The sequence below is a fragment of the Nanorana parkeri genome, unplaced genomic scaffold (genome assembly GCF_000935625.1).
Source record: "Nanorana parkeri isolate BGI_ZX_2015 unplaced genomic scaffold, ASM93562v1 scaffold141, whole genome shotgun sequence".
In the NCBI taxonomy this organism is placed as follows: Eukaryota; Metazoa; Chordata; class Amphibia; order Anura; family Dicroglossidae; genus Nanorana; species Nanorana parkeri.
Window position 1 is genome coordinate 1,578,826 of NW_017306409.1, and position 27,910 is coordinate 1,606,735.

At 39.8% G+C, this 27,910-nt stretch overlaps 1 protein-coding gene across 1 annotated transcript in view; it reads left to right on the forward strand.

The window, feature by feature from the left end:
* The window catches only part of ANKFN1 (ankyrin repeat and fibronectin type III domain containing 1), a 206,739-nt gene that overhangs the window by 147,048 nt on the left and 31,781 nt on the right, over nt 1-27,910 (forward strand). The window contains exons 9-12 of the mRNA XM_018554068.1: nt 17,720-17,819; nt 20,416-20,548; nt 22,178-22,294; nt 27,409-27,624. Of these exons, the coding sequence (XP_018409570.1) occupies nt 17,720-17,819; nt 20,416-20,548; nt 22,178-22,294; nt 27,409-27,624 (566 nt within the window). The remainder of the gene's footprint in view (nt 1-17,719; nt 17,820-20,415; nt 20,549-22,177; nt 22,295-27,408; nt 27,625-27,910) is intronic.

The following is a 27,910-nucleotide window of genomic DNA, read 5'->3' on the forward strand; positions in this document are numbered from 1 at the left end:
CAGCTCCCAGCACCAATCAAGTGGAGGGGTGGATCCCAACAATATTGTTGGGATCTTTCCTGGCTGCAGCCGGCTCTGTCAGCATATATAGCGAGCTATAGCCCGCTACTTGCTGAGTTTTGGGTCACAAGAGGACATAATACATGTAGTATTGTAACCCTAAAGAAAACTATGGCCAAAAAACAGTTGGGACATAGTTTTTATTTCATTATTTAAGGTATTTATAGAGCGCTGATAATTTACGCAGTGCGTTAGATGGAGTGGGAAGTTTCTTGCCTTGCTGTGCCTCTGGAGACACACACAGCTTACTAGCACACTCAAGGGTGGCTCCATAGGACCCTGCAAGGGATAACAGGGCCAGTGCTCAGGGGACCAACTACTTCTGCAGGAAACTTAAACATCAAGGAGCAGCATCCAATGTAAGTGATTTCATCAACATCTGAAATATCTTAAAAACCTTTTGACTTTAATATCACTTTAAACCTTTATTCAGTACTGTGAAAATAGGTGTACAAGGTACAGAACAGCTTCCTGTCGAAGGAGATGCATAAGTAGAATGACAAGGAGATGCATCACTCCCCAAGAATGATGTTTCAGCACAGCCATTCTAGGGAGACCAATTCCATATGCAATTCTCTGCTTCTGAGTCTGGGCTACCCTCCCACCTTTGGTTTGGAAGAGCACTGGTCATCTACCTGTCTCCCTTGTGTCTGGTTATTGGGAGAATAGATCAGAAGGCAACCCCATCCCATACTGATGACACTTTCAAGCTGTATCATGTCATCAAGACATTGACTACAATATTTGGACCTAGGTCAGTAAGCTTGGACAGGGAGCCTATTTGGTTGAAGGGTTCAAGGGCTGGAGGGAGACTCACATAGGGGAAGTAAATTGGCAAGGGGTTTGTGTTGGAACTTCTGGCACAGCCTGGCAGAGAAACACAAGCACACAGTCAGATATGAATGCTGCACATGGCATGGAAAACAGGAAGGAAGCCACAGCATTATTCTCTACCTTATTCAATACAACAGAGAATCTACCATAAATATAACAGAACTTATAAACACTGCCATCTACTGACCAAAAATGTATACTGCAGGAGTTATTGCAATAGATAAAATAATGTGTATTCTAACAGTTTGAATGTCCCCTTTACCCATTCACTGAGCTAATCAGTTTAGTAAGTAATGTAGACCAGTGATTCAGGGTGCCACTTGGTCTCCCCTAATTATAGTGAGTTTGGGTTCAGACAAACTAGTTCACTTATCAGTTCTCCTAAATGTGGTTGTAACGTATACATTTAGGAACGCATCGGTTACTGTATTTTTTTTATTTTTAGCGACAGTAATAGTAACAAGCTGTGGACACCCTCTTTTTGCTCAGAAAGCTCCTCCTAAGTTTCCGAGAATGCAGAAGTAAACCAGTAAGCTAATGTTTAAGAGGGGGGGGGGATATTAATCATATTTGCATATGAATAAATGTTAACCTTGAAACTAGAGTCAAACCGCATGCATTACAGGCATCTTAATTTAATTTAATATAAACGCAATTGTTAGTGTCGATTCCTGTTAAGTATGCAGTTCTTAAAAGCTGCACTGCGGAGGCGATTCTTTACACGCCAATAAGGTTTTATTTAATTATGAAGCAATTATATAAAAATGCATTACCGAGAGTTATTAATAAAATAGTTTGCTGCATCTTATTAAACGGTTCAGAGTAGGAAAAGGAGCAAAGACGAACTCAGCGATTTGGCAAGGGACTCGCGAAACATGGGTAGGGAATTTGGAAATGGTTTTGTTTTGATGTGGAACCCTACAAAATAGCTATTTTAACCTCGTCTGCTCTTAAAGTAGACATCTACTTGTTGTCCTATGAAAATAAACCAGACATTTGGAGTCATCTGTTTTTCTGTGTGAAATAATAAGGTGACCAGGCTTTTACCTCCTTCTCTCCTTTGCCTTTTTATTGTTTAAAAAAACAAGCACCCAACTGTCACTTGTATTTTTTTGCAACTAGCCACAAACTGGGTTTTCTTCCAGAGTTTTTGTAGAAAGTATTTATTATTTTTGCTGCCCTCCCGCTTCACAGATTTATACTTCCTGAGATCTGAAGCCTATTCGCTTTTCATTTGCGCTATAGTACAAAAAGCAGACTGACAGAGAGAATCCGTTTGCTGCCTTTCTTTTCACTGTCCAGTCACAGGCTGGAGGAGGGATAAGACCTCCAAGTGTGCCTTGGAAATTCAGACCATGGATGGTTCTCGAGTACGGGAGTACCATAACCATCATTTAATAAGCAAAGTGCGCATGAGGTAGAATATTATTTTTTTTTGTCATGGTAACATGCGATCTTGACACAGTCTACTGAGGTCATGCACTGATAAGTCAACGTTGTTTCCGAAGCGCTTTCATGTAACAGAATAACTTAATTATTCTTAAGAATTGCATATAAGAAGATGGATGAACATAAACATTAATATAAATGGCCTGATAAATTGCGCTGTCATGCTCGACCAGCTCCGCTATTATTAAGACAGAAACGATCGTTCTAAAGAAAATATGAAACATTACTTAATGCCTAAATCTGAGATATTTGAAATGGGAAACAAAGTAAATGTGCAATATTGGAAGAAAGAAAATAGACTTTTATAAAACGGTTGGGAAGGAAAATAATTGAAACCATCCCGTGTCTGTACCGGCTGGATCCACCATGGCTTCTTGGATGTAGCATTTTATGACTAAATCATCCAGGGACATTCTTGTTTTCATATGTTTAATCTTCTGGAAAAATGTAAATACCTATGGACACTAGTTTGTTCTATCTTTTTAATACCAGAGAATCGTAATAACGTGATTAAAGTACCATTATAGCCATTTGTGACAGCACGCTGAAAAGCACAATGCATCATTTATTTTCCTAAAGGGGATTCCCAGTTTTGCTTCTTTTTGTACAAGATTCTAATTTTGAAGTCTATAGTAATGTGTTCTCTTTGGTCACGAAGGAAGTGTAAAATGTATTATGTCCAGTGGAAAATAAATTTCCGGAGAGAATTCATAGGACTTTCCTGTCCATGAAACAAAGAAGCTGTGATATTGCATCATCTAAGTCCCTTTCAGTACTTTGCAAAGGAGAAATCTAGGGTTGCTTCACATAACATAGGAGATTCTTTAATGTGTTATTAAACTATACAATGTGGAAAACATCCATAACAGCCAGGGGCGTCCCGAGGCCGGAAGTCACCCAGAGCGGAGACTGGGTGACACCCCCGCCATGACTTCATTGCGCATGCGTGTGATGTCACCACACGCATTCGCAATGACCTCACTGACGCCTGCCGTTGGCCATCTTGGTGTTGGACGTCGGCAGAGAGAGGAGGGGACATTCACCCGGCAGGATGAGGTATGCCACCGGGCCCCCTCCTCTCTCCTGACACTGTCGGGCTCTCGGCCCATGACCGAGTGCCCGACTTTTTAGAGGGGGTGACACCAAAATGACTCAGTAATTTTGGTGTCACCCCTCCAATGGTGTCACCCGGGTGCGGACACCTCTGTGACGCCATTGATAACAGCATACCTCCATCTTAAAGTGTATTTCCACTTTTGCAGTCAAAATTGAGAAAACCCCCTCTATATGTTTGTTATGTGTTCCTCTTCACACAGCATATCTAATATTTCTTACCTTTTCATATCTCTATTTAGCAGGCCTTTGCATGCTCCTCTTTTATTTTCAGTAACAGGAATCTCTGAGTGTCCTAATGGAAAGAGTTAGGACAGACAAAGCTTCCCCTCACTAACATACAAGGTCTTCAGGGCTTTAACCCTTTGTTAGGAGAGACAGTCCTGCTCATCTAGTTTACAAGTGATAATGAAATCTGCCAGCAATTTCAAAGCCACGCCTCCTGCTCCTCCCTGCACTGGCTTTGCCAAGACAGAACTGCGTAGATGATGTGAAGTGTACAATGCGCGCTCCCCAACTGGAAGTTCGGGGAAGCAGCGTTGAGAGATACAGAGCGAGCCAATTTTATATCATCAAAATGTGAGTGAGTGAGTAAGGATATATTGAGAAAAAATTGTTAATGGGGTTAGTAACTGTGGTGGACAAAAATAGAAAAATGTACTCATAGGGGTTTAACACTACTTTAAGCGTAGGTGGATGATATGCACAAATAACAAAAGAGAGTAAATATGTGATCTAGTAATGATTAGTAGTAGTAGTATTGAGATACATTTAAAGACAAAACTTTTGTTTAGTATAGAGCAGGGAATAGTTGAAACCTGTGTTTTGCCATCTGTATCCTATTGGGGACATTTCCCTTCACTTCCTATCCCATGGGACACAACAGAAAGTGAGGCAAAATCTCTTCAAATCCTTTCTTAAACAGCTGTCACCACAACAAGTGTCCCTGCTGGAATATTCCCCTCTTTTCCTGTTCCAGCACCAACACAGAATTTGGGATTTTCCATCTCGACAATAGCCACCAGGACAAATAGAGAGAGAGTGAGGGACACAAGCAACAATAAAACCTGAGAGAGGATTTAATCCTTTACAACGCGTTCTACAAAAAAATGGCTTTAGTTACATTAAGAATTTCACATGCAGTTATTGTTATTTTTCTGGCATATCATGAGATACACAACTCCTCTCTTTGGCTCTCCAAGACAATACTGTCCATAAATTATAGCGGCGTGGAAAGGGGGTCTCAGAAGTTGCAATGATCCAGTTACTGATCCTGCATCCTCTGTTAGTTTTTGGTTTCTGAAATTTGGCAAAGGTTTTGAATGAAGGAATTCCGGTGCCAGAAATGATGGTACACACATTTTCTGAGCCAATAACTTTTGTTTGTTATTTCACCCTTCATATATTTCTTCTGAAACAAACTAAAGTGGAACTTTACTGAAAAGGTAATAAAGAACTATTATAACAGGCTTGCTCGGATAGATACATAACTAAAATAATAGAAAGGTGGAACTTACCTTTGATGGAGGCAATGCTCCTTCAGGCTTCCTTAATTCTTGGGGAAGTGTGTGTGTGTGTGTGTGTGTGTGTGTATGTATATATTGTTAATGTATTATGAAAACATTTCTCATTTATAATACTTTGTAATAATATTGTACTTTGTAATACTGTACTTTATTAGACAGTTGTAATACCTTATAATTATATATGTCTATGAGGGCAGGCATATATGCTCGATACATATGCTGCTTCATGCTTAGTAGTGCTGTACACCATGGTTGTGCCATGCTGATTCTCATACATCATTGAAAGTTTATTAGAAAGGGTATGTTAAAAAAAATACACTACGTAGTCTCCAATCATGTAAAACGTCTAAAATGCTCCTGGTGACCAGAGACCGTGTGATCTCTGCAAAGGTTTAGGTTAGATGAGTAAACAACAAGAAAACAAAGGTGCGCTACTACCTAGAAAGGATACCACATCATTATATTAAAAATGTTTGGTGGTGGGTGTGGGGAAGAAAGGGAACCACAGCGGCACAGCTGGCACGGCTCAGCCTGGCTATCTGAGTCTGTCCACCATCCACATCATCTGAGGATCTTACATTTGAAGTGACAGCTGCAAATATAGATTTAGATTATCGCCCAACATCTCGGAATCCACCAGGCACCATCCACAGCCTTGGATCCAGCTTCTATTCAACAGTGAATAAAGAATTTTTACATACAGACAGGACCACAGTTCTATTCTCCAACAGGAAGATAATCACCGCCTCCATCCAACAGTGAGTGATTCCCTTTCTTCCTCACACCCACCACCAACATTTTTAATATAATTCTGTGGTATCCTTTCTAGGTAGTAGCGCTCCTTTGTTTTCTTGTTGTTTATTCTATACACAGGGTTCCTCCCCCTGTTAAAGGAGACAGCACACAAATCACTACCACCAACATCCCCACCACTAGTAGTGTGCTTAACATATCTTTGTTTTTTAGGATAGATGAGGGAGCTCAAGAGGAATATTTTTTGATGTAAAATAATAGTTGAATATCTATGCTGGCATGTGCCATGCTGAATCAGGTCTGAATCAAATGTAAATTTTAACAGTATGTCTGTGTTATGTTGTCTTTTCCCAAAGGCGAACAATTCCAGTAAAATTGTAGTTGGTAAGAGGACCAATACAAAGGAGCAAGACAAAACTTATCAGGGCCCAGAGTGAACAGCAGTTGTATAAATATCTGCAAAGTGTTTCTGGAAAATATCTTAAAGTGTTAGTAACCAAGTATATATTCTAAACTACGACCTTCATGTGTGATCATATGGTTGTTCACAATAGACAAGCACACAGAGGTCTGAGGATGGAGATATAGACGATACACTAATCACAAAATCTCTATTCTTTTACCTCTCTTTATTTCCTAATCGCGCCACATTCCTCTGCAGCATACAATAGCCTCCTTTTAATCTGCTAATTCTGGATCCAGTTACTGGTATGTTTTTAGCCTTCATGTATTTGGCATCTGATTTCAACAGGCTCATTCCTGTGCCACACGAACTGCCCTGTGGCTTCACCTTCTATAGAAGCTCCCCAAACAAATACTTGTAGTCGGCTGACCTCTGTCCTCCCCCGGCAATCCCTCTCCATTCTCTGCGGTTTATTAGAATGAATGTATTAACAGGCCATTGACAGCTCCTTTCATACATTGCTAAAACAGTCCTGTTGTCAAAGGCTTTGCAAGTTACAGAGTGACCTCTATGTCCCGTGATTATCTGAATAATTCCTTTGAGTCTCTTTTTTTTCCGTGTGTTTTTTTTCTGTTGCGGGTTCTGTGTGTGATGCCCATCAAAGAAAAAAAGAAATAATTAAAACCCATAAAAATATATAAAATAGACTACAAATTAAAGGGCAGTACCCCCAAAACTGTCAGTGGATCTGAACTGTTATTGCCAGCTTAAATTTACTCCCAACTGCTTAGATTTGTTTGGCGACTCAAGCAGCTCATAATGTGGAATACTGTATACTGTACATTGCACTGCATTTTAAACTTTAGACCTCTGAACTCTATACACAAAGCTGTACATTAGATATTCCGGACCGCAAGGTTCTGCACATTACGTAATCAGAACCTCAAAACTCTGCACATCATGATGTAAGTGCATTGCAGTACACTGCGGCACACTGCTTGATGGTTTGTGTGTTACTCATATTGTGTGTTTTGCATGCAGTTCTGTATATTACATACTCTAGACATCTGCCACCATTAACTTGTGTTGTATTTAGAGGTGCTCCAAAATGAAATTTTGAAACCGAAAATAGAAAAGATGTCAGGCCGAAACCAATTTTTTTTTTCTAACCTTAATTTTTTTTAATTTTATTTTTATTTATTTTTTTCTAAACTTCTTTTTTTATATTTTATTTATTTTTTAATGAATATTTGTTTTTTTTACTTTACTGTTGGGGTCTCTGGGGAAATATTGGGGGGGTCTAAACAGACCCCTGATATTTCCCTTTTAAAATAGAAAAAGAGATTGAGAACAAAGAGTCCTCAATCTCTTTTTCTGAATCCCCTGGTATAAATTAACAGGAAGCCTCTATACTGAGTGTTCCTGTCCATTCATAACTTGTGGAGATAATGTTTACCATGTCCTCAATCATGAATGAACGAAGTGGTGTAGATCACTTCCCATTCATAATTGGGGACACAGTAACATACTCTGTCCTCAATTATTTACAAGTACTCAGCATTAACTGATCACTGACTGCTTGTACCCGCTCTCCATCCTGACTCGATGTCACAGGATCCAGAGTGGGCGGTGCAGGGAGGAGAGCTCGGTTTATTTTGACAGCTGACTCCTTCGCCGCATTGCCAGCTCAGCGGTCTCCGCCCCCACACCGCTGTCCATCCTGATTTGTCACATGAGGCTGAGCAGGGCGGTGCAGTAGGAGAGCCTGGCCTCCTGTGACATGCTGGCCGCTCAAAGTGCTCTCCTCACTCGCACCGCTCAGCCTCCTCTGACAGTTTCTCTTCTCTCCGCTGGATGCTGCTCTGTATCAGAGGGGCCACAGAGCAGTGTCCAGCGGGGAGGATAGAAACCAGGCATGTACAGCTATTTCTGCCAAAAGATGGTACTTTATGCATTTTGCCAAAAGTGCCATTTTCGGCCGATATGTTTCGGAGGTCGAAATTTCAGTGCATCCCTAATCAATAGACATGTAAAAAGTCTGCCCAATGAAACATGACAAACAATTCCAGCTCAACAGATCTGATTTTCCAATGATGTTCAGCTATGACAGATTTTTTTTTCATGAGAACAGTCTTTCCTAAATGGAAACAAAATGACTAAAAATTGCCCCCAAGTCTTCAGACTGTTGTTCTGTTTCTGTAACTAAGATTGTCCAATCTTTTTTCTGCCCTTTGATCTCTCTGCCAACCTGAATCTAACGCTATCACTACTCCACAGGCAGGTTTCCAAATCTGGATGTTGTTCGACTCATCTGGTGTCTACAGACACTTTAATTGGGAATTCAGGTCAGCACATCACACCAATGGAGCCTCCAAAATATGGACAGAAGCCAATGAGTGATTCAGTGGTGCAGCTGCACATTTAGGCTCCCCAGTGCAGAGTTTGGACTAGGTCTCTACTGTCTTGACTGTGTCCTCTTGCCATACACTTTGTCTGAGAATAAAACCAGTGCCATTGGAGATGGGAGCTATGCTTTCTGAGGAGAACCCACTGCTGGGCAAGAAAGAAACTAGTATATAGTTCAGACATATGTCCATGCATCCTTTACATGTAGATTATTACATCTGTGATCAGATCACATGCCAAAGCACAGTATTGTTAAGCCAGTTAATGAGACCAGGACCCTATTTTCAAATGTGACCATTGTTCCTACAACCCTGAAATAATCCATCTTACCAGAAAAATCTAAAAGTGAATTATCAGTTTTAGGTGCAATTTGCCTATTTTTCATCTTGGCAATTATATACTGCATTCCCTGCACTCTAAATTCCCATGCTTTGCCGGTATCCTTATGTACTGAATCCTATGCAGGGCGGTTTTTAAGGTTCCAAGCACACCTTTGGCAGTTTAGAGGGAGAGGTGGTTTGCATCATGCGAGAGGAGGCTGCAATCTCACCCAGATGTATTATGAAAGGCCTGATGAACCTGACTTCTGCAGATAGAAAATTCAGATTTCAGTCAATTTTTTTTACGTTTGCAGAGCTGCAATGCAGAGCAGCTCAGTGACAGAGTGTAGTTATTGCTTTTAATACCACCCATAAATATGTTGTTTATTGCTTTAGAAAGCTGAAAAAACACAATAATAAATTGTAAAAGATCAACTTTCTTTTTTTATGGTTGCCGTGTCTTGGTAAATACAGTAGGTTTATCTAATTCCTCTGTAGCAGATTTGTTATTAACCGTTTGTTGATGGTTTGTAATTTATGTCTGGCATGGATAACAAATGTTGCAAACCTCCAGGGCGACACAAAATTGTAAAAAGGATTTATGTGTGTTCATATATTAAGTATACATGCACAGAGTTTATGCACTGGGAGACAAACACTATTGCCAACAGTAAATTTTATGTCACTTTGCTGTCAAATAAGAGGAGCTGTAAAACTGGAAATAGCAGAATACAAGATGTTTATGGAGGGATTACTTATTAGAGGTATTGGAGGCAGCTGGGCCTTCTCTAATTCTATATCTAATTAAATGTAATGTAATTTGTGTAAGCAAGTAATTTTGTTTCGCATCTCGAAATGTGGCTTTCATCAACATAAATATATATATACACAGTAAGGTCGGTAAATAATTGGACACTGATAGAATGGCACGAACAACCAAGATGCAATTGAAGTGCAATCTTTCATCTTTAATTCAAGGGGTTGAGCAAAAATATAATTTGAAATGTTTAGGAATTGCAACCATTTTCAAACACATTCCCTTTATTTCAGGGGATCAAATGTAATTGGACAAAATAACACAATCATAAATAAAATATTCATTTTTAATACTTTGTGGAAAATCGTCTTCAGGCAATGACTGCTTGAAGTCTGGAATGCATGGACATCACCAAACGCTGGGCTTCCTCCTTTGTGATGCCTTGCTAGCTGTCTTCAGTTGTTTGTTTGTATGCCTTAAAGTATAATTACACTCTCCATTTTCTTTTGTTTTTTTGCATATATCTACTGCTAGCAAGAAGTAAATATATGCAAAAACATGAAAAAAATTAAAAAGTTACAAAAAAGGTAATTGCTTACCTGCGTCCCCGCCGCTCGCTCCCGTCTGAAGATCTCGAGCTTCTCAAGCGATCAAGCAGGATGATGGGGCAGTCGCATGCGCAGTAGAGATCTTCAGCAGGTAGAGGAGGAGAGACACGGTGGAGTTAAATGCACGGAGTCGGGAGCACGCCCGTCAGTCAGACATTGTGGCAAACAGAAGACACAGGAGTCAGCGCTGGATCAGAGACCAGCACCATCACTGGTGGGATTGCTGAATACAAGTGGAAGGAAGAAGATGATCGGATCAAGAGGCATCATTTAAGGTTAGACCTTAAAGCAGCATGGCGGGCAGAGGAAAATAATTGGGACTTTAATGTCACTTTAAGTTTTGTAGTCCGCAAGTGAAATGCGTGATCGATCTAGTTGAGATCAGGTGATTGACTCAGCCATTGTCAATGTTTCAATGGAGCTTCATTGAAACATTGACAATAAAATGCTGATGCTTTGACTTCTCTCCACTGCAACACCTGTGAATGCTTCTGTACTCTTCGATGCTTCTATCCTACTCTGGATATATAAACTGTTTCTTGATTTAATTTTCCGATTTCCTTTTGCCTGCTTGTTGGACAATGAAGAAGCAGACTGGAGGGCAGGGAGGTGACAAGGCAAGCTGTACAGTAAGCTGAAGCAGGTAGTAAAGACATCCCCAGCCTAGCTGTGCAATGTGCCCTTGGTGTATTAATCAAAAGTACAAATCTTTTGGCAGGAAATAAAGTCCACGTATATCTATATTGGTTATGTTATTAGCTGTTATCCCAGACTTCGGTCTTCAGCCCGAAAATATTAGTAAAGGCCAGGTTGATGTAGGTCTCTGTCGTTTAGGTGGGTTAGCAGACTATATAGGTTATGGGCAATTTGCTCTGCCCCTAACACTGACTGTAAGAGTAACAAAGGACCGCTTTGAGATTTTAATGAAAGCACTGGCTTTCCATGTTTCCAGTTTCTCAAGTACAACAGAATTGTGTCTGTTGATGATTCACCGATCTGAGACATGAGGAAATCATCTTGAATTCTGTTGTAATTGAGCAAATAATTTTCAAGGAATGTAATTATCAATGGGAATACTTTTAAACATAATCAGTGACTCTGAACTAAATGAACTCACATAACCACCTTGTTCTCCTGCTGGGGTGTGAATATGGTCATAGACATTTTAGTCAGATGAACAAGCGCAGTTGAAATAATGGAAAAATTATAGACATTAGAAGGCGGTCAGAGGAGCAGGTGAGATTTAACCCTTGAAAGATTGATACTTGGATAAACATACTTGCTTTAATCTTCAGTGCGTGAATGTTTATGCTATTTAACCACTTGCCGTCCGCCCGTTGTAAAAAAACGGACGGACGGCACTGCAGCATTGGTGGGTTGCCGTCTCCAGACAGTAAATACGCGTCCGGTGCACCAGGGCGTTACACACGTTACATACTGCCGCGAACGTCGCAGTGAGAGCAATCATTTTAGGGCCATCAATCACTGATAACACTAAACTGATGAGCGGTAAAAGCTTTTAAAGCGTCGCCTATGGCCAATTTTGGGAATTATCGTTTTTTGAGGATTCGCGCGCGCATGCAATTTTAAGGCTTGACATGTTTGGTGTCTTTTTACCCGACGTGACCCCGTCTTTTATATTTTACCAAAAAATTGGGTAATAATAAATGTTTTATCATTTAATATAGGGGAAACTGTTTATTTTTTTTAAATTTCGGTAATTTTTCCTTAATATAGTAAAAAATAAAACCCCCCAGTGGTGAATAAATACCACCAAAAGAAAGCTCTATCTGTCCCTAAAAAATGGTATAAAATTAATTTCAGTACAGCGTTGCATGACGGAATAAATGTCAGTCAAAGTACCGCAGCGCTGAATACTGAAAAATGGCCTGGATGGGAAGGGGGTTTAACACCGCGGATGTCAACTGGTTAAGGAGAAAGGGGAAGAAAAGACAAACATAACTGACTCTGGCTCCGTCATGGAGGAAGCAATAGTTATCAGCCAAAATTATCCAACACATCTGATTTCTGGTTTCCCTAAACATTGGTCATTATACATATGGGAGCTACTGTCCAGCAGAATTGTCGAATTTACCAATTATCAATAATTCTTCACAGCATTTTGATTGTTTTTAAACTAGTACTGTTATGTATGGACCAATCATTAACCCCTTCATGACTGAGGCCCTTTTTTCATTTTTTGCACCCATGTTATATTCCACATTTTAGGCCTGAAAATGACGTAAAACCCCCCAACATTATATATTTTCTGAATGCCAAGACCCTATAGAATAAAATGGTGGTAGTTGAAAATTTTTATGTTGCGCAATATTAGCGCAACTCCTTATTAAACCCCAAAATTTTGTGACAAATTTAATTAAATGCCCCAAAACACAACAAATTACCCATTTTTTTAATGAAATATAAAAGATGAGGTTACAACGAGTAAAACGATACCCAACATGCCCAGTTTACAGATTGCGTGCGACCGTGAAACGGCGAAAAACTGCAGTACCCCAAAAAGTCAATAAAAGACACTTTAAAAGCCCCCACAGGTCATCAATTTAGAGATACCCCAAAATACTGGCCCTAGAATTATTGCTCTCACTCCGGCGTGCGCGGCGATACCCAACATGTGTAGCGCGTTCGTCGTTTTCATGCGTAGGCGCACCCGACGCGTGTTTACGTGGCGACGCGCGTGCTCGCGGGGGCGGGGTACTTTTAAATTTTTTTTTTATTATTATTAGATTTATTTTATTTCATTTTAATTTTAAATTCTGTTTTTTTACTTTACTTTGACTGCTATCACAAGGGGGGGGCTTGCAAGCCCCCCCATGTAATAGCAGATGGTGGTGACAGGTCCTCTTTAAGGTGATGCTGGGGGTCCAAAAGACCCTCAGTGTCACCTTTACACTAGAAATGAGCTATTGAAGTGCAGATCGCACTTCAATAGCTTAGACCTGGGCTGCAGGAGCCCAGAACTGACAGCCCAGGGACCGGAAGTGATGCAATCTGCATCGCTCCCGGTCCCATAGAACGGGGAGGGGATCGATGAACGGACCTTCTTCGGGACGCAGAAGCGATCTGGCGACAGGTAAGTCGCCAGGATCGCTTCTGTTGTAAAGCCGACAGTCGGCTCTACAAGTTTAAACAGACTCCCGGCGGCAAAAGTCGCCGTGAGTCTGTTTAAACAGCCCCGATGCTGGCGACGTACATTGTACGTCGTCAGTCACGAAGGGGTTAAGTTCTGAAACAATCCCTTTTTGTTTTTTTGTTAACTTATTCTAATAAATGTTTGACATTGTGACGATTGACCCAAGTGAGACATCTGATTAATTAAAATATTCTGATCAAACAGTCGATCACATGAAAATGTATATGTCTAAGAACAGCATAAGATTAGTCGGTCTGTAGTGTCTATGGTGATAGGTTAGCCATCAGAATTGACATTGAATCCAACCAAAATCCCTCAAATCAGTTAATTATCATATAGAGCAGGGCAGAAAGATTCTCAAGGGTCAAATAACAGAAGGAAAAAAATACATAAATGGATTCAAAGTCTTCTAAGTTTTACCAGTGCAACAGCATTGCAAATGTCTAGGAAAATATGGCATGCCATATAGGAGACTGATACCATATGGAAAAATGTAGTTTAGCCTTATTATGTTTGTTCTTTTGGAGATGGAGGGTGAAATATTACAAGCTCAGGGCACAGACGTCACCAGCTTAACCCCTGTCTTCCTTGCCACATGGAAAGGCAAAGCATGGAATTTTTCATGGCAGTATGTTAACAGTTTTCCACCAATATTTTTTTTTTTTTGGAAACGCAAAAAATAACTGACCACCAAAAACTGATGTTTGAAAGCCAACTTCTGGCAGAATGTTTTTTTTTTTAGTCTTGGATAGAAAAGAGAAGAGTTAGAAAATGTAAAATTATATTGTTGTCTTTGTCTCTTTTAGGTGGATTATTCTTCAACTCCTGTCCCATTATTAAAGCAGAACTCCAGGCAGACCGCTAAATACAAATGTAGGAGCTGTTTTACCTGCCGGAGGATTTGTATTTTTGTATATACAGTTCTGAAATTTACACCGGTCTGCCCAGACCTCTCTGGCAGGACAGGAGACCTGATTTTTCTTTTCTGTAGTAAAGTAACAGTTACAAGTCTTGTCCCTCCCCCAGCCTGTGGCTGAACAATTAAAGATGACACAACACACTGATCTCGTCTTCCTTTCAGTCTGCTCTTTCCGCCTATCATCATGCTCCTTTATGGCATATAAACTGATTAGCTCCTTGTGATGCCCCTCCTTCACAATCTGAGCCCTGCTGTAAAATGACTGCAACAGGCTGATATCATTTTTAAATTCAGGCAATTACACTGCTTAAATAAAATTAAAAATAGATTTAAATATGTATTAATCAATACAGAGCTGCACTGATTTTGTGATTTGTATATGTGCCTGGAGTTCAGCTTTAAGACATTATGGGAAATTTCTCTCATGGAAATCTTAGCTTTTTTAAAGGTAGTAGAAAATGGTTAGAACCTCTGTCTGGTTTTAATTGCTATTTGTGCCTTCCTATCCTGCTAACCCCTCGTGTCTTGGTGTCATAGGGATAGAAAGTGAGGGGAAATCTCCACAACACAGTCCCACATATAAATAAAAATCAGTACAAATGTTTTAGCTATCCAAAACCAATAAAAAATGTTGGGTGGTGTTATGCTCTCATTTGTGGGTAGATACTGGCAGAGGGAATCACCCACCAGCTTCCTGTATCTTTTGGGGACTCCAGCCTGTATCTGAATCTGCATCTTCTGTAGCAACAGGAGTCCTCTTAAGATTCCTCCAAACAGCACTGATATGTGGTTACTATGGGCAACACATGGTTTGCATTCACTACAACTAAAAAAGTTCCCATATCATAGAGTACAGAATTGAGCGAGCTGGCCCAGAAGTGAACACACATTATATCACTGTATTGGCTTATGGGGGAGTGTGAATCATGTCATTGTGTTGGCCTTTGCCTTCCAAGAATGAAGTCATGACATTGGCTGTTGGATTAAAACCATAATAATGTTGGCGCGTTGTGATGAAATTATGTTGGCATCGTATTGGCGTGAGGACCATTCACCACAAGTGTGATGGCATAATACTGGCACTTGGGACTGGACACCTGGTGTCATAATATTGGCAAAGAATGCAGAAAAAAGTCCAGCCAATGAGAGATGTTCACCTTAAAAATGTAAAATGTTATATATATATATATATATTACTGTATATTGTGGTGTTCACTAAGGGGTTTGTTTAAAAATGTTCAGTTTGCACACAAGCCCCATTCTGTTTAACCAGCAGCTGCTATTTAGGGACACGCTTAGCTTCAGAGAAATGTTGGCAACTCATGAATGTAGCAAACATTACAGTCACCCACATTTTTGCCACTCTGAACTGGCAAACTCTATTCTATGTATACCTACTTTGCTCTTTTGTCCAAGTGCACATCTGCCACAGATTCCTCGTACATTCACTCAGCCACCTGCATAATTCACTGGTCAGCAAATTGGGAAAATGCAGTGAATGTCAGCCAATCCAGGCAGGGACAAAAACACTGCAGCTGAGCTCAAGTCTCAAAATCAGTTCTGTTGCCTTAATTTGACTTCCATGTTATCCTCTGCAAAGAGCCTGCAGTGAATGTGTTTGGCAACTCACTGCATTACATACAGGTAATGGGCGTTCCCACCAGAGCGGCAGCAAAACAGACCTTTGTGCACTATTACACCACAGCAGTGCCCGAGTGAAGACCTGAAGTCCTGAGCAGAAATTACATTAATTTTTTTTAAATCTTTATTACCCTTAGGGAATAGTCTTCCTGACACACAACACTTTTATGGTTATATTAATATAAAAAAATGGCTGCAAGGCTGTCCCTGTAAAACAAAAGAGTAAATGCTCACTGGTCTTGCAGCCCACTCTGGAGAACGCTGCACCGATGAAAATTAACCTTCCTCTAAAGTCTGCTGATATACTGACCCATTCGGAAATGTTGATCTCCTATTTCCCCTGTGAGTGGGGTGGAAAATGACGGGGAAACAACTGAGCACAGTGGGGGACAAAGCATAGGATTCTTAGCAGATTTAAAGCATACTTCCAGATTTTCAGTCAAATTTGAGTAAACCGCTCAGTGTGTTTGTCATGCGTTTCCATTCACACCAACATAACAAATAATAATTTAAAACAATATATATTTCTTACCTTTTAGATGCTTTGTTGCAGCAGGCAACATGGCTGAATCTAGTTTTTTTTCTGAGCACCTTCACAGTGATGTGCCCTTAGAGAAAGGCATAGGACTGAAATTTTAAAATTGTGTTTCTCTCGTTAACTTCATTAATATTTAAATGCAGAAACCAGGCTTTGTTAGGACAGGCAGTATACAAATCTACCTTTGCAAAAAGGGGTAATTTCGAGGATTTGCATACTGTCCTGATATTTTTATTTGCTATGATTTATAAATGGAAGTAAGAGAAACAGGCCTTCTCAAAACCTTTTACTTTTATATAGTATAAAATGTAAAAAAAAAAGGTGTTATTACATCCCACTAAAAGAAACCTTTATTTGTCCCAAAAAATTATCTAAAATGAATTTTGTTACAGTGTTGCATGTCAGAGAAATTCTGCACAGCGCTGAAAACTGAAAAATGGCCTGGTAGTGAAGGGGTTGTAACATGCCGGTACTGAAGTGGTTAAAGAGAATCAGGAATGGGCATTTGTAATATTCAGAATGTCCAGATTTAAATTGTTATAGTGGCTCAGATGAACCTCTCAGGGCCGCGTGTGTATGCTGTTTTTCACTTGTATACTCCCCCAGAGTATAGTGTGCAGAAATATTACCTCAGAGTCCGTCTGTAAAGGTGCCCATACACCTATTGATTATCGTTCTGAAATCGTCCACGAATGGTCTTTCGAACAATAATCGATCACTTGATTTCCAATATTACATCCACTTCACTTCCTACATATAGGAATAGCTCAGCCATATATCCCTTAAATAGGAATTGACACATTACAAACCCCTCATTATATTGAGTTAAGTGAAGCAAATTGTTGAAAAGAGAGAACAACACAATGAAGGAATTAGTCATCTAGTCTACTCGGTGCTAATCTGGGCTTTAACCTTTCTCAGGATGCTGGATGGAGAGGTCAGCAATTGTTAAAAGGAGTCCTGTAGATTTGATTGCTGGCTGCTACCTGGTGTTTTACTCTGAATAACCCGATAATGGAGCTGATGTCTCGTTAGAAAAGATTTTTTTTTTTTGCCCCGCTATAGAAAACTTCTAAGAAGGCAATACCATAACTGTTTCTGGACTGCTGAGGAGTTTTATGGGCCGATTACACAACATCCGTTTTTTATGGTGCTGTTTTATTAAAGAAATATCATAAAACTCAATGTTTTGCAGACACTTAAAAATGTATACGATTCCCCTGTGTGCTTCATTTTAGAAAGTGCGAAATTACAAAACCCAAGTCGCAAGCAGTCCGTGTCCAGAAGTCTGAAGCATCTTTTCCACTCATCAAACAAATTTGTGAAGACATTAAAAAGGTGGGTCACGTCTGCACTTGCAAAATTAAATCTGGCTTGTTACTGTAAAATTGCATTTATTTTTCTTTGCTTGCTTGATGGAAATATATTGTTGTTTTTTTCTCATTAATAGCCATGCAATGAGAAAATATTTGTGAGCACACTTGGCTGGGCTTTTAATCAGAGTTTTAATATACTTCCCGGCATCGAGTCGGCCAAACCGCATGGAGACGGCTAATTGCTACTGCGCATGCACAAGATAATGACACGTCACCTGGCTCCCTGATTGCCTGGGAAGCCGGCTCTATGCTATCGGACGTACCGGTATCTGTACTCAGTATCGGCCAGTACCAAAATATTAATATCGGTACTCGTACTCCATACCGAAAAACCGGTATCGGTGCATCCCTACCCTAGACGCTGCTAAACATCTAGGTGTGCATTCAACCATTACAAGGCATTAAATGCATTCAGTATGTATTTTAATTCTTGTGTGCATGGGGCCTAAGGCTGATTGAACAGCAGCTAAAGTAAAACTCCAACCGATTCCTGTTTTTTGATTGTAGTCATTTCCTGTCTTGATGAGAGATGGCCACTCCCCAGTGGTGGCAAAGACAGCAGTAACTCTTCCCTATTCTATTGAATAATAAGCAAGCATTTACCGTTAAAGTATATTTCCACTTTTGCAGCCAAATTGGTATAACACTATTTTATATTTGTTGAATGTTCTAATTCTTCCATAGCTTGAAAATATGTTAAACAAATTGCTGCTTACCTATTGCTTTTTCCTGAAAGAAAAGCTTTTCTCTAAACTGAATGTTCATCTCAAATACATGGGGGTGGGAAGCTAATGTTGAACATGAATCACCCTGACTGTACATTGCTAGAATATGTCATTATCACTTGTAAATTAAATTTGAGCAATGTCTGCCCTAACAACGGTTTAAAGATCTAGAAGCAGTTTATGCTATGAGGAGAAGCTCAGTCTGTCCCTAGTCTTTCTGTAGGGACAGACAGCCAGAGTTTCCTGTCTCTTTGAAATTGTACAGGGAAGCTCCAACGGCCTGCTACACAGACACGCCTAAAAAGGTAAGAAATATTATATTTCTATAATAATTTTTAGGCATTCTGTGCGAATGGAATTACATAACAAAGATATGCAGCAGGGTTTTCTCAAATTTCTCTGCAAAAGTGGAAATTAAAGGAGAACTATGAGGTGAGGGAAAATCACTCATCCTCATAGTTCGAGCCCCCATGTGACAATTAAACTGTCATGTCAGCTCAATAGATTGGGAAGTGAGTGAACTTATACCGCCGCTCGCTCACTTTCCGCTCATCTCCCTAAAGAGAGCACTAAAATGTCAGTCACGGCTCCCTGCAGGGATTTCCCCGCTCCGATTCTCCAGTGCTTACTGGAGGAATGGACGGAGGAGGGGGCGGGTACAGCTGGCTCTGGCTCTAGATAGGCATAGCCAGCTGCCACTCACGCAGCTGGGTGGATCTCGACAGCATTGTCGGGATCCGTCCCGGCTGCGGTGGTCTCGGTATACCGCGAGCTGTGGCTCACGCTATACTGAGCTTTGGGTCACGGGAGGAGGTTAGTATATGTCGTCCCGTGACCCTAAAGAGAACTATGGGGAAAAACACTTACCCCATAGTTCTCTTTTAAGCTAATCACATGCCTTGATTTATTTCTGACCACTAGAGGGATCATTTACAATAATATACAAAATCAAATTTGAATAAGAATTTACATCTTGGTGGTTTTGTGTTATTTGGATAAGAAGGAAAAAAAGACCATAGTATTTTGGGCCATACCTCTACATGAAAATAAAAGACTCAAAGGAGTTGATTTACTAATCTTATAAACACACCACGAACAAGTATACACCTCTGTAGTGTGTTCCCTCCCAGCATGATCTATGGGTGGAATCTAGACACCTTTGTAGTGGGTACACACCCAGCAGGTGTGTTGTGCAAAGCCCTCCATGAATTGCAAGGTGATGTTGTGTAAATTAGCTCTATGTTGTGTTGCTTGCGTTGATGAATGCAGGAATGTAAATGCATGAGCTAACCATTTTTGTCTAAACTGTGAAGCAGCATTATATATGCATCATGTGCATGATTTTTCCATATATGGCATTAGTGGAAATATGCTTTTAGAGACTTTTTGGTTGATAAATACGTTTTGCTGTGTAAAAATCACACGCACCTAGTGCGTGCGTGTGTTTAGGTTAGTAAATCACCCCCAAAGACTCAAAGATTTATTTGTTATCAGTTGCAAATAAGTGGATCTCATGTTGGCCTTGCCAACCTTAGAAGTCGCCGCTAGCCTTTCTGAGGTGTGAGTCAATTGGACTGGTCGGAATTTCTCAGACAATCTATTGTTTTTCGAGAATGTACGTTTGTACAATTGTATCTTTTGTAAGAATGCTCAGCAGCTGAATAGAGTTCAGATGTCATCTGTAGAATCAAATAGGCTAGCATATTTATATACCTGCCAATCAGAAGCATTGAATGCCAAGAAGAGGACAAAAATAACAATAATATTGCCATGAGTATGCCAGTTTAATGTATATTTGTCAATCGAGTTCTTATGACTATTTTCCTTTTGCAGAGGTCTGTATATAGCTGTGATATTTCACTACAAAGATAACATGTTAGTGACCAATGAAGATCACATTCCAATAGTGGAAATCGATGATTCTTGTACCAGTTCAATTATGCAAGATTTTGTCTGGTTTACAAAGGTAAATTGCTCTTCTTTTACAAATTTTCTGTTCTAAATCCAAGTGTAATGTTGTATCTGGTTCATCCCTATTAATTGTACTAATAATGATCAACCATTCTTGTATTAAAATTGATGCCACTTTTCTAGTTTTCTCCTACAGCTTTGTGAAGTAATACATTACTTTATTGACATTACCTGTATTATGTTTTGGAGAGACCAGCCATGTCCACCTTATGGTGCTAACCACAATGCAACATGTGTAGTGGTTCTACATCATTGTGTTTGGTCAGCGCTGAAATAACGTTTAAACATATTTTGAAATATTGCATATTAATATAGCATTTTTTTAAATTCTTTATTGAAATCTTGTATAAAAACATACAATATAGATCATAAAAAAAGTTTACATATCGTTATCTTAGCACATATAACCGAAATAATTATTTTTAATATAGTCTCTTTTTGAGCAAGCAGGTGAAGCTTTAGGCTCCTCTTCACATTTGTATCTACTTACAGCATGTTGAAAAAAGACTTTAGTTTACAGGCTTCATAGCTTAAGCTGCAATTTACACACAGAAGTGAGGGACTGATCAGAGCACCTCATGCCTTGGTTTGATTCAGACCAAAATTACTTTCAGACAAAGGGAACCACAATCCAGGCAACTGCTGCGCTAATCCATACTGCTCTAGGAATCCATTTTAATGTATGAAATGTTGAACATAACCATTACAGCTTAATTTTGGCACATTTATAAAGCATAGCTGTGTGCTTTACAAGCGTGTTTTGCGTACCGCTTGCTTTGGAAATACCATTGATAGCAGAGTACTTAAATTAAATGAGGAAAACAAAAAATTGCTGGGAGGAGAGAGTCTGGATATGTGACCTGTCACTCGTATGACTGGCTCTCCTCAAAACTCTGTAAGACACCAGAGACTTTCCACCATGGACTGCATTTTATGAAAGGGCTGTTAAATGCAGGCTGTGATATGCAGGCGTATAACATGAGTACATTCTCTGATATAAACAGGCCTTTCGGTTTATTATTTGCTGGTCTCGTAATGTCATCAATATATCTCCTCCCCGGGTTTGGCTCTCTGGTGATGAAACCAGGAAGTAATCTTTCTTTAGGTAGACCAAGAATATTGATATTGACATCTCCAAGGTATACTTATGTGAGAGAGAATGCAGGCCAGCCAACTATGGAGAAGACCATGCCCATGGGAGCAACTTTAACATGTAGTTAAAGTAAACCTTTTTTGCCCAAAAAGTTTATAACCTAAACTATATAATACGCATCACAAGGTACCAGATTTCTCCTTCAGCTCTGGAAGAGCTTGACGTTTGGAAGACCTTTTATAAGTCTCTAATATGACTCTCATGTTGGTAAATGACAGGAGTGGGGTTTTTTTTCCCAGGAGGGCAGAAGTTCTGTGTAGAACAGGAGGGGCTTCCAGAGAGATGTACACAAATTGATCCGGATGGGTATTTGCAAGAGCAAGGTTAGGATGGGAACTTGCAGGGGCCACCAAGTCCCTGCATGTTAACAGTATCGTTAGTTTGGGAAAACTGCTGTACCTTGTTCTCTTTAATTGTTGTTTTGCTATAATTTTAGTTCTTCTTTTGAACTGTGGCATATTTACCATGCAGCTGTCCTATATGTGGGATGACATCAGGTGGGTGCGGCAGAGTATGTCAATCTCTATGTCCTCATCCACTGCCTTACAGGCCCGACAGAAGATGTTGGCAGCAGCTGCTCAACTTCAGGTTTGTATAATTTGAATGTAAACTTATTTCCTTTAACAGCCGACTTTAAATCTTGTTCTGGAAAGCAATTTTGTTCAAGTGCAAAGCAATTTTCCTCTATGAATGGGAAGAATTTTTTTTACCTGTCATCCACTATTGCTGGCATATGTCACACGGGCCTTTTGGGTGCAATTTGTAGAAGGCCTTGCAAAAGGGAAGGTGGTTTGTTGAGAATCCAAAGGGCTGTACTTCATGCTATACAATGTGTTTGAGTCATTTATGAGAGTGACTCTTTAAGAGGGTCACCTAGATTATTATGTTTCAATAGCAATTAAAATTTGGACTAATTAGAAAATAGGATATTGTTAGAGAAGGTTTTTTTGTGTGTGGTTTATTTTCTAAATCCTTAGAATGATGATGATCATGTGTGTTATAATGTTTTTACTGATGTGATTAATTAATATGGAAGTAATAGGTTTTGTATGACGAGGTTTAAAAGGATGTCTCCTTTTCAAGAGATTTTTCTTTCAGTTTAAATTCTGTGTCCTCACAGTGTAGTTTTCCCATATTTGTCCTCTTATCTCTGACATCCTTGACCTGGATAAGAATTGAGGGGAAATCTCCCTCATGGGGACACTCACACAGCAATAAATCTAGCTAAAAAGTTATTTTTTCTCACTGGTGACGTGAAAGAATTTGAGACATGGACCATGAACGCTGGCAGTGGCAGAGCGGCCAATACATGACACCTTTACATTTTGTTCCTAAAGTTCAGTAAAACTTTCTAGGTGTTCTTTTCACAAAGCTCTAATTGATTTAATGCATATACAGTCATTGCTATATAATCCCTTTTTATTTTACATTAAAAATTACCTTTTTGCTCCATTTGCACTGAGCCATATTTTCTATTAATTATACATTTCTCTTCCTTGTAACCATGGCAATAGTGTTCAGTTTGTAGATGACCCTGGGAATTTTTTTTAATGCTCTTTATGTATTGGTCACTTTGTCTTTGCTCTATCTTATTTCCTTTATTTTGATACCTATACATATGTATAAGGTCTCCCTCTAGTGGATGTTTGTGTTTCACGCTCAGCTCAGCCAACAATGATAAAATAAACAACTTGGCCACACAGAGAGTGCATTGTTTTCACTCAGTTACCTGACTAGCAGGCTTGGATTGTGAGAGAAGAACAGTTAGGGTGCCGATATTTTTGCAGTAAGATGCTCATTCTGTCCATCCTCAGATACCAGTGTCGCCAGATGTGCTAACAAACATGAAAGCTGGGCTCAGTCCTGAGTTTTGACTGTTGTTATGGAGAGGGACGGGGAGGAGATGAGCGGTCATCAGAACAGGTCTTTTTTTGCTGGTGTTTTTCCCGCCTTATCAATTGTTCCTGGTGACATTGAACATATATATGGTGATCGGTCACAGGTCTCAAAGACATGAGATGGTCCTCTTAAAGCTGATTATTTAGTTATATTTATATATCTGAAGCCCAGTTATTTTGTGAAATATTATTTATTGAGTGTGTGTAGGGCTGCAAGTAAATGTTGCTGACTACTGCCTGTGAAAGCTTAAGTTCGCTAGAACAATGCAGCTACCTGATTTTTTATTTACAAAGCATGTACTGGGGGTTATGTAGTGGGCGGAGCATGTTTTCTTTGGACCTTTCCCACCGGCCAGCACCGTTCTTACCAGGGCCCGATTTCTCACAAGGCCTATCAAGACCAGGCCTCGAGGCGGCAGGGGTGTGGAATTCCTATGGCCCGAGACATGCAGTTCTGGGCGCCGGGCGGGCAGTTGTTTTCTACATTTAGCCCTGCTTGTAGAGCGGGGAAGCCGCTCGTTCGTTTACAAGTGGTCTCGGCGATGTCGCAAAATCACTTGTATGCAGCCTGCTCGTCCGTCCTAAAAAGACAAAAGTAAAATATATTAATTAAAATCAAACGGTAAAAAATAAGACAAAAAAAGAAAAAAATAATAATACATTCAAAAAGTTAAAAATAATAAGATAAATAAAAATTTTAAAAAGTAAAAAAATAAATACAAATTTAAAAAAGTAATAACAAAAAAATAACACTAACCCTGGCACCCCCGCAGCTGCCAGGAGAGCAGAGAGCATAAATCCGGCCCTGGTTATTACTGCTCTGTAGCCTGATAACTTGACAAAAGCAGGAATTAGAGCCACCAATAGGTAAAGATAAAACATGAGGAATCATTTCAAAAGGCTAGTCTTCCTAAATTACATAATGTTTTCTTGATGGCTAGAGTTTCATGTTAAGGCTAGCCATTGAATGGAAAATATCTGCCCAAGAATGATAAGCACCAAGACACACGTCCATCTCTAGTGTCAGGGCCTGCTGCTGTTAATTGCCTGACAGAGCATGCAGAGCATGTGTGGATAACACCGTCTTTTCTTTTTTGAGAAGATAGGAGATTGTTCCAGTCGCACAGTTTTACAACAATATCGCCCCAAGTGACGGGGGCCCTGAAGGGCCGGATCACTGGACCATTTTAAGGCACAACCATTGTGTAGCACTACTAAGAAGGAAGTATATGGCATATGGCTGACCAAATTTCATTCCTGTTTACAGTCTATACACCAGAACCAGCTTTATAAAACATTACCAGAGATTATTTACATTACCTGGATCACTGTATATCTGACAAAATATTAAAACAATTATTTACTTTGTACACGTTGCTATAGTAAAGGTTTTTTTTTTTAATTCTATTTATATATTTAAGTTTTTGGTATTTCGTCCTTTAAACTAAGCCATCCAACAAGCCAAGGGGAAGCCTGTGTTCTTACAAACTCTGCTCCTCAATCAGAGGCCAGATTGTTTTATTAAAGTTGCAGAATGTTGTAAACAATGGTCCACTTTCCTAAATATAGGTTGATTTCTATTTATAGGGGAGGGTTTGTGGACCAGTGGCTCTCCCCATCTGAGCACAGAAAATACTCAATATTTCTTCAGAGACCTGTCTCCACTCTGATCTGCCAATCTGAATTAACATGTCAACTCAACATGTTTACCTTCGATTGGCCAGAGTTTATTATTGCATTAGTGATTGTGATATTTTGAGACTCCTGATGCTGTTTTGCCTCAGCGGAGACTTTCAATGAGACCGATTCATAGCTCGTTTCAGACACGGGACTGTTGCTTATTTATGTCCATTCCAATGAGCAATTTAATTGGGCTCCAGCTGAAAGACGGGGAATAATTAGCTATATAGGCTGTGGGCGGCTTGAATAGTGAGATGGGTTATCTGCCAAGTGTGCCTCACTCACGTGTTTGTTTTTTGCATTTGGGGTAATTTAAATATGATAAGAGTATACAGTTATGAGATCTAGATTAGAAGATTGTGGTTAAGTCAATAGCCGCTGTGTTTGTATTTGCTAAACGCGTGTCGCATATCAGAATCATCGTGGGCCCCCTGGTTCTCTGAACTATAAGTTAAAGGGAAACTGTGGTGTATTGTTAGTGGTATACATTTTGAATTCTTATTGTATCATGCACTGGAAACTAAGTTTTATTATGTCTTTCTTATTTTTTTTCATGTGTACTGTTCCATGTTGTCATAATCATATCACCTATACAGAATTGCGGATCCTTCATCTAGGGGCTGTATGTCAGGTGGTGTATTTGAAATGTCTTCTGAACTAGGGCTGCAACTAATGATTATTTTCATAATCGATTAGTTGCCCGATTATTTTTTCGATCGTATAAAAAAAAGATTACTAAATACCAACTTTAAAATAAAATACACAAATGCAGTGTTATAAACAAAGCTTACTTCAGAATAAAACTGCATGCACAATTTTTTGCAATCGCACTGCACTGGAACGCACAGCATTGGGGTACCGTGAGTTCCAGTGCGGGCGATCACACTGCGGGTGGGAGGCGCATTTGGGGTGCCATTGAAATGAATGGCACTGCAACGCACCCCCCGAAGCAGAATGTCAGGCCGAAACCGAAAATTACTTTTTTCCCACCTTTTTATAATCTCGTTTTTAATAATTGTATAACATCAGCTGAGAAATGACAGCTGCCAGTGGCAAGATTCCGCAGATGGCAGCTGAATTCAAATACAGCAGGTAGTGGGCTTGTGCAATAGCCAGCTTGCTGCTGGCTATTTCAAATTGCAATAGCAGGCTGGCTATTGCACCCACCCACTGCTTGCTGTGCCCTCCACCCAGCGTGTAGGAGACAGCTAGGGGATCCAACCAACTAATCAATAATAGTTGACGACTATTCTCATCGATTAGTTGGTTACAGCCCTATTCTGAACTGCTTCCACGATCACACGATGATCTTAAAGTAGAACTTTAGTTATAATCTGGAGGATGAGCAGCTCCCAGTCAGACTGTTACCAGCCTGTATAGACTTCAGGGAAAAAATATTTGCATTGCAGTGTACTGCGGTAATTAAAATGAGTGGGCTACCCTAAAACAATGCGTGATACAACACATGCTTATGTGTATGTGTTAACACAATGCACAGGAACGGAGAAGTGTGAATGGGCCCTCAGTCCTGAGAAAGACTTCAAGGGAAGTCTTGAACTGTCCCTCAAAACACCAGTCAACAAACTCTTTTGACCCACTGGGGCTCTAAGTACCACAATCTATGTGCAATTTACCTATTTGATGAGGGCAGGTAGGTTTCATCACCTTCAACAGAGCAACAAAACACCCAACACTCTGTTTTAACAGCCTATTTACCAATGTAAGTTAAACAATTAAAAAGCTGTTTACAGTGGTCTTTCATCTTCATCTGTTCTGCTTCAAATACCCTGACAAGCAATAAAAATGGGATAGCAAAATGTCAGTTTAGGAGCAATTTAGTATTAAATAGGAAATGGAATTTTGGGAGATTCCCACAATTCCTTCTATACCACGTTCAACAGAAAATGATAATTTCTTGTGTTTATTTTGTTTTCTTTGTAACCACAATGATTACTAGCAACTAAGTAAATGCAAACCTGTACTGCAAAATGAGAGTTGGAGTATAAAAATCTGAAGTCATTACTATGGGGTAATGCAAACAGTTCCTTTTTCAGACACTTCAATAACTGAGTGATTTACCATGCAGTGAAATAACGCCTGAGATCTTTGTTTTTCATTTTGCAGAACTTGCTTGGCACTCACAACTTAGGCCGGGTATATTACGAGCCCATAAAGGACAAACACGGCAATGTCTTGATTGTCACCATTCGAGAAGTCGAGACCTTGTATTCTTTTTTCAATGGCAAATGGATGCAAATCTCAAAACTGCAAAGCCAGAGGAAATCCCTGTCAACTCCCGAGGAACCATCAGCCCTGGACATCTTACTCATAACCATCCAGGTAATGCCATAATTTGGTGTGAACTAATCCCCTCAGCACACGCCAGTGGAAAAGCAGTACGGCATGCCCAGGACTCGAAGAAATTAATTGCATTGTGAGACCAGACATGACATCCGCTTCGATTAAACAAACGTCTTTCTCTTATGTTCTCCATGAAACCCACACAAAAGCTTGATTTAATATCTTCTAGTTGGGAGCCTTTCAAAATAGCTGATGTAATGCCGTTGATGACTTCTAACTTAATAAACACGCATATAGGAGGCTGTAATGTTTGAACATAGCAGTC